Source organism: Pyrenophora tritici-repentis, chromosome 3, assembly GCF_003171515.1.
Source record: "Pyrenophora tritici-repentis strain M4 chromosome 3, whole genome shotgun sequence".
NCBI lineage: Eukaryota > Fungi > Ascomycota > Dothideomycetes > Pleosporales > Pleosporaceae > Pyrenophora > Pyrenophora tritici-repentis.
In genome coordinates, this window is record NC_089392.1 from 1,465,408 (window position 1) to 1,473,165 (window position 7,758).

At 53.8% G+C, this 7,758-nt stretch overlaps 2 protein-coding genes across 2 annotated transcripts; both read right to left on the reverse strand.

The window, feature by feature from the left end:
• Positions 1-1,139: 1,139 nt before the first annotated feature.
• On the reverse strand, positions 1,140-5,419 carry PtrM4_079280 (uncharacterized protein; the record flags this gene model as incomplete). The annotated part of the gene is made up of 2 exons (XM_066106371.1): positions 1,140-2,952; positions 3,057-5,419. 2 exons carry the CDS (start codon positions 5,417-5,419, stop codon positions 1,140-1,142), a joined length of 4,176 nt encoding a protein of 1,391 aa, XP_065963309.1.
• A 588-nt stretch (positions 5,420-6,007) lies between these two features.
• On the reverse strand, positions 6,008-7,515 carry PtrM4_079290 (KfrA-N domain containing protein; the record flags this gene model as incomplete). Its single annotated transcript, XM_066106372.1, has 2 exons — positions 6,008-6,021; positions 6,087-7,515. 2 exons carry the CDS (start codon positions 7,513-7,515, stop codon positions 6,008-6,010), a joined length of 1,443 nt encoding a protein of 480 aa, XP_065963310.1.
• Positions 7,516-7,758: the final 243 nt, after the last annotated feature.

A 7,758-nucleotide genomic window follows, 5' to 3' on the forward strand; every position in this document is an offset into this window, starting at 1 on the left:
ACAAAAAGTGAACACTCTTTGCCCCTGCGTTGATTGGTACATATACCTTCTCAACAATAACTTTGATAAGACTAGCTTTATAATGGGGGTCGCTGCAACGTCAAAAGTCGTTACAAGCTCTGAGACTGTCGGCCGCGCAGTCACTATACAGCTAGGTGATCGTGAGTAGGTGACAACGATTGAGTGTATTAACGCAGCTTGTGATGGTTTTGGGCCGTTGCCCCGCACAGGCCACCTGCCAGATGCCTTAGCGTTGTTTTGATGTTCGCGCACGAGCCACCTGTTTGGTGGCCCATGCACACCCCCACTTAGATATATTCCGCGCAGAGCTTCTTACAAGCTCTGCACTGCAATTACTTTGTAATTCAACACAGTTTCAAATACCTGACCTATGTGAGACCCTTACACAGCTAGCTAGTCTATCCCACCCTTTGTAATCCTGCAAGGAAAGTTCCACTAAGCTAGCTAATATCGAGGCCTACTACCTAGCTAGGTGTTACGAACCTGTGGGAAGGGGCACGGCGGTTAAGTTAAGGAGCGTCGGCGGGATAGCTGACCCCTCCATATGTGACACGGGAACTTAATCACGTGACCTCCTCGGCTTGGCATGCACGAGGAAAAGTCTTGGCACACCCCTCGTACATACGCCACCGAGGAGTGCTCCTCGCGCGTCAGCCACTGAGGAATCCTCGGACTCCTCTGAGCGAGGACAGCGAGCACCATAGGTATATAGCATTAGGCAATGAGCTCCTATAGCTCATTGTGTTCAACTTCGAAATCTAAGGATTAGTACTTGATTCTCAACTTCCCGTATATTACATCGATCTACCAATCGTGCTATACACCCTCGTGTCCATCGCATCACTCTATCCCCGAGTGTGAGGGATCGATCAAGAAAGATTGGATTTGACAAGATACAAGCTATCGAGCTATCTACGTTGTGAGCCCGAACTTATGCTGTGGGCGCCAAGGCGCTAGTCCGATAAGATAAGGATCTTATCGATATGGGGGCCATGGGCCGAGCGAGTCTATGGATCCGTAACATTACCCCCCCCTTTCAGAAGACGGTTGCACCTGCAAGCCGTGAATGTCTTTTATTTTATGACGCTGTGCTTGATGCCGAGCAGTTATGTTGTGTCTCATCCTTCGGGTCCTTGCTTCTGCTTGGAGACAGACGTCCTGAGTTGTGCCACCTTCCCAGGTCCAAGCTGTGCCATCAGTGAATGCGAAGGTGATAGGGCAAGCTCACAACTGTCTAGTACGCTAACAACTTCAACATCATCGCGACCAAGTGAATATGCGGCGACTAGGTTGAGATACAACGCTAGGTCTCGATACAGTTCGTGAGGTGGGGGCTTGTCGGGATAGAGACGGTGAAAGTCTTCAACCGCTTCCTCTGCGCCCCACAGGTCTGTATAGTCTTGCCATGCGGGCGAGGCATTCCAGTCTGGGGAGTTGGTGTACTTAACCTTATACTGGAGCATGCCTTTCTTGTTTGTGAGGGTGTCCTTGCGTCGTTTATCTATGCGACAGTCGACGACCATGTCTACGTAGTAGTCGTGCTCTCCGTCAGGGTGTTTCTCAGCGATGACGCCCTCACTTGGGCGAGCTGTTTGATCGGCGTCCAGGTGTAGTAACCATGGGTGGAACACTGGATGGACTTGTTTGTAGCAGTCTGGTAGTGCGAGCTCGACTGCATATCGGTTGGGCAAAGCTCGCACTTTGTATGGGCCAAGGTTCTTTGCGCTGAGACCGCGGCTCGGGCGCATCGTAGGGATATTGCGGGCATCAATATAGACTTTGTCACCGACGCGGTAGTCTGGAGCGGGCTGTCTGTGCTGGTTGGCGTAGTGTTCCATCTTGTTTTGGGACCAGCGAAGATTTTCTTGCATGAAACGGATAACGTCGGTCATCCTTTTCACCGTGCCTCGGGCGTCTTCGCGGAGCAACTGTTCTGCGCGTGAACGGGCGTCGGTAATGGGCGAGTCTTCGGTGACTAGTTCCGATCCCATGCGAGGTAGGTAGCCCTTGGTGGCAAGCGCGGGTGCGACGCCAGAGGACACGTTTTCTCTGTTATTGATGGCGAGCTGGGCTAGTGGCAGCCAGTCTACCCAGTCGTTTTGCATATAGTTCGTGTAAGCACGCAGGTAACACTTTAGTCCGGCGTTGGCGACTTCAGTCTGGCCGTCTGTTTCTGGGTGGTAAGCTGTAGAGAGCTTTGGTGTAACACCCAGTCGATGACACAGCTCCTTCCAGAAATGAGAGACGAACTGTGACCCTCGGTCAGACACAATTGTAGTAGGGAAACCTTCCTCTCTCCAGACGTAATCGACAAATGCTCGGACAACAGCATCAACTTCAAGGCTGTCTAGGGCGATAAACCGTTGCGACTTGCTTAGCCGGTCAATCACGACCATGACATGAGAGTAGGTGCGTCCGAATCTAGTACAGTCTGGCAGGGGTGTGATGAAGTCGACTGAAATGTCAGTCCAGAATCGTTTCGGTACGGGGAGCGGGTGCAGCAGTCCCTGCTTGCGGTCTCTGTATGGCTTTGCGCGTCGGCAAACTACACAACTCCGGGTATACTGAGCGACTGTGTCTGTCATGAGCGGCCAGTAGTACTGTTGGCTAACTAGGTAGTAGGTAGAGCGCTTGCCGCCGTGGCCCGCCGTGGCGGTGTCGTGGAACCGACGGACGATGTCTTTGCGAAGATCGTCGTCGTAGGGGATGAAGAGTCTGCCGCGGAAGTAAACCAGACTGTTGCGGATTTCGCAGTCCTGTAGCTCTAGCTTCAGCTTCATTTGTATGGCGACAGTGTGGGGAAGGTGACGGGCGCCGTCTGCCTTTGCTCGTATTATTTCTTGTAGTGTGGGATCGACGCGGTAGGCATTTACGATCGCTGTCATAAGTCCATCGTCAGGCGCGTTCTCCCCGGCACCCGTGCCAGGGAAGCTGGCGCAGCAGCGTGAGGGATCTCAATTGTCTCCCCCTTAGGCTGGCTGTCCAAGGCTACGTCTGGGGTTGAGTCGTCATCCACCAAATCATCGACGCCATACGCCTCCTCGCTCATTAGATATAGCATGCCTGCTAGCGTTTGTACCTCCTCCGCGTATTCGAATAACAGCGCCGCGAGTTGAATTGCTTGTCGGGCGTCGTTGTGTGTGTGCGTGTCTCGTTTGATGACGTCGTCGACGCGGTCGGGGCCGAGGATCGTCTGGGTCTGATGTATGATCCGTGGATCGTTTGGGTTCGTGGGTGTGTCGCCGGGGCGTCTCGTCAAGGCGTCGGGTTTGCTGCCTAGTCTGCCTGGTCGGTAAGTGATCTTAAAGTTGAATTCGCTCAGAAACTCAGCCCATCTTGCTTGACGCCTGTTGAGTGCTTTGTTGACCATAAAGGTCTGTAAGGTGGCATGGTCTGAGATGACCTTCACCGGGTCCGAGGTGCCGGCCAGCTCTGGTCTCCATTCCTCAAAGGCGCGGACGATGGCCATAAGCTCCTTGTCGTAGATGGCATAGTTGCACTCAGCTGGTGACATCTTTGTGGAGATAAAAGCGACTGGTTTTAGCACTCCGTCAGTCTGGACTTGGGACAGCACGGCTGCTGTGACGGTGTCGGAGGAGTCTGTTTCGACCCAGGTCTCAAGCGCGGGGTTGAAGTGCGCGAGGACCGGGGCGATGGTAAATGCTTTCTTAAGCTTTTCGAATGCGTCGTGGGCAGCAGATCCTTGGGCGATAGGAAAGTTCAGCTTGACGTCGCCGTTTGTCCCGCGGGTAAGATCCGTGAGCGGCCGCGCGATATAAGAGAAGGCAACAATAAACCTTCGGTAGAAATTTGCGAAACCTAGGAATGCTTGCAACTCTTTCAATGTTGTTGGGGTGCCCCAGTCGAGCACTGACTTAACCTTGGCGGGGTCCATTTTGATGCCTTCAGTTGTAAGAATGAGGCCCAGGTATCTCACCTCTTGGACGGCAAACTCGGACTTGTCAATGTCTAGATGAAGTCCGGCCTCACCTAGACTCTCGATAACCTTGCGGACATGAACCTTATGCTCTGCCAAAGACGCGCTGTAGATTAGGACGTCGTCGAGGTATGCAGAGCAGAACTCGTCAAGGTAATCGCGTAAAACCTCGTTAATGTAGGCCTGAAAGGTACCTGGTGCGTTGCAGAGTCCGAAAGGCATCACTAAGTATTCGAATAGGCCATACCGTGTTAGGAAGGCAGTCTTATGTTCGTCGCCTTCCTTGATGCGGATTTTGTTAAAGGCGGCGATGACGTCGACCACGGTGAAGTAGGCGACGTTAGCTAGCCGCGCGAGCGTTTCTTTAATCATCGGAGGAGCGTTCCTGTTCTTGATAGTGACGGCATTGAGCGCTCTATAGTCCACGCAAATGCGGAGTCCACCTCCAGATTTGCGGACGACGAGCACAGGCGAAGCGAAGTCTGACTTGCTTTCACGGATCTCACCGCGTCCTCTCATGTCCTCAACATAAGCTTTAACGGCAAGGCCTTCGTCCTTACTTATGCCGTACATCTTAGCGTTTGGGTGTTTTGATCCGGGGATAATGTCAATGCTGTGGTCGACCGCGCCTCGTCGAGCGGGCAAGTCTGTCGTGGCGGGATCAGGATTAAATCGGTGGGCGAGATCGTGGAGCCATTCGGGCAACTTGTCTAGGACCTCGTCGCGAGTTTTAGCGGGCGAGTTCAGCTTCTGGTGGAACTTATCAATGTCTTCCTGAGATAGGGCGTTCATGTCCATGGCAAATAGTGAGGCGAAGACGCGGCTAGCCTGGGCTCTCTCGTCGGCGTCATCGCTGTCATCTTTGTCGAGTTGTTCAAAATCATGTGGGTACAGCCAGATAGTACCGTTCTCTGGTCGTGATGCCAGTGCGGCAGCGGCCTCACCTGACACATGGTGTATGTCCATGTTCGCGTAGGTCGGGTTCCGTTCTTTGGCTTTTGCTGCGGCCCGTCGGTGTCGACTGCTGCGAACAGTGACTTGCTCGCCTTTGTGTAGGCAGTTGGCGTAGCAATGCTCGCTGTTGAAACGCATAGTTTTTTCCCTCCAGTCGATGTGTGGATTATGCTCTTCTAGCCATGAAGTGCCGAAAATAAAGTCGTAAGTCGTCATAGGTACACTGTAGAAGAGTTCCTCGCTAACGTGTTCAGCGTGGGAGATGGGGGCTAGGACGCCGTGTGTGATAGGCGCCATGGCGAAATTGCCGTCGCCAAGTCGTAGTTGCAAAGGTTGTTTAAGCCGAAACGTCGGCAGGTTATGTCGTTGCGCAAATAGTGTGGAGATACAGTTTCCAGTAGCACCAGAGTCAGTCAAAGCTTCCGTATCAATATAGCTATTCGAAGTGGCGACCTTGCACTTGAAAACGAACTGCTGGCCTTGGACAAGCTGCTTGCCTTTGACCATAGTGTTCGCGCTCAAGACAACGTGTCTGTCCTCTATAGCCTGGGGAGGCGTCCAGTCCTCCAATTCTTGTAAACAAACGCGTAAAGTGCTAGGTGTAGCTCCGGTGAGCGGGGTAGTTTGGGTATCAAGGGTCGGTGAAACAATAGGGGGTATCGCTAACAAGGGTTGGACTGGTAGTTGTGGCTTTGACTGTGACTGTAACTGTATCTGTGGACCATTTTGGTGCGGTCCCCGGGGGCGTCTTTCGCCGGGGACGGCTAGTTTTCCGACTCGTCGGTGGCATCGACGACTGTGGCCTGGAGGGCGGCGTTGGTGAATGTAGCTTTGAGGGCAGGGACGCGGCTAGCTGGCACGATAGAGCCAGACTTGCAGGCTGCTGGGACGTCTGCGTCGGTCGGACGATGTTTCTTGCCGCTGACATTTGCCGTGCCTCCGCATTTAAAGCACTCGCCTTGCTTACTCAACGCGTTGAGTTGCGCGCGCGTGCGACCGTAGTTGTTACGCGTTGTGGAGCCGCTGCTATTGCTGTTGCCGTTGCCATTACCTCCACCACCAGCGTTAGACGTGTTGCGGCCGGTTCGGGTACCATTATTTCCGCTGCTCTGGGTGAGACGTGAGAGCTGTTGCTGAGTGCGGCAATTCTGGGCAAACGCTTCCCAAGTATCACCATGGCGGAATTGTAAACCTGCGTTACGACCAAACTTCATGAGTCGGATCGCGTGCTGGATCATTTCGTTGTCGCCCAGGTTCAATGGTGCGACTGTAGAGGTAAAGCGGGCTACCCAGGTGTTAAACGATTCATTGTCGCGTTGCTTTAATCCTCCAGAGCCGCTGTCGTGTAGCGCTGCGCTGGCTTCGGTGACCTTGTCGACCGTGTCAAAGATGCGATCAAGTTCCGTGAGGACTTCTTCCGCTGTCACGTAGGCGTTACGAGCTCCGGGTGCTGCTCTATATTCCACCTGTGCAGCGGCTGGTCCTCGCAAGTGGTCAATCAGGTAGTCGAGCTGATCTTGAACAGTTGTGTGGATAGTAGTTTTGTTTAAGAAGTTCCTGGCGCTGCGGCGCCAATACTTGTAGTCCTCTTTGTCGGTGCTGTCTCCGCGAAAGATGTCAATATCCTTCAGCTTTGCACCCGTTGCAGTGAGGTTGTCCGATACAGCAGACCGAGCTAGGGGTCGGTTTTTCTGATGATGTGCCATAGGGGGAGGCAGCATCAAGTCGTGAGTGCCAGTGCCAATGAACGGGTTCGCAGTCATTGGAGGAGGGGACGACTGGAACTGAGCTGGGCGCGTGTCATATAAATTTCCATTCGTCGGGACGCCCGCGTGCTGTTGCAGGACACTCCTCTCGTTGTAGAGGTCGCTAATCTGGGAGTAGAGCTTCACGTTTGACTCGCGCGAGGCTGCAAGCTCGTCTTCGAGCACTGCTAGCCGTGAAGCGTAGCTGTTCTTAGTAGTGATCATGCGGTTGCATTTCTGGGTGACTTGGGCAAGCTCGTCTGCGGCGGCAGCGCGAGCTTGCGTCTGGGCGCGCTCCACGCGGGCGTCAGCTGCTTCTTGTTGTACACGGGCTTCATTATGTGCTTGGTCTAGCTGTTCGGCTTGTTCAGCTATCTGACTAAGCAAATCTGCTAGGTGTCCAAAGACACTCTCAGCATGTTCAGCGATGCAAGCGGTGAAGTCGTCAACGTTCCTCATGTCCGCGAGGATCTCGCGCTCATCGTTGTCGTGGATGCCATAAAAACGTAGATACATGTCATCCGTGTCGTCGTCGTAGCCTAGTTCTATAGAAGTCTTATCCGCTGGCTTAACGGCTTTCTTAAGAGACTGTCTACAAGACTGTCGTCGGCGTTCAGCGGCGTTGACGTCATTGCCCTCGTCCTCGCTGTTGCCTTGGCCGTCTCCACGGCCAAAAGTGACCTGTCTCTTGCGGGTGGCGAGCTTCTGTCTAATAGTCGCCTTCTCCGCTTCGGTGAGGTCGTCGTCATTCTCAAAGTCGCCGTACTCAAGGTGCGACTCTGCTGGAATGGTTTGTGTGTCGTTCTGAGCACCCTGGTCGTGGGCATCCTTGCTCGTCTCGTTTAGTCGGGCCATCATCGGCGGCAGCGCTAGAAGCGGCGGCGGATCTTTTCTGGCAGGTGGGTACAGCTATGCAGCTGGGCAATCCAGTGTCTTCCGCGGCGGCACTCTGCGGCGGCGGGTCTTTTCTGGCAGGTGGGTACAGCTATGCAGCTGGGCAATCAGGTGTCTTTACTACGGCGGCTCTTCTGCGGCGGTACGTATAGTCAATGCGATCCTCGTCGCGTAAGTGTTTCTGTCGTTGGCGTGTCGCTCGCAGCG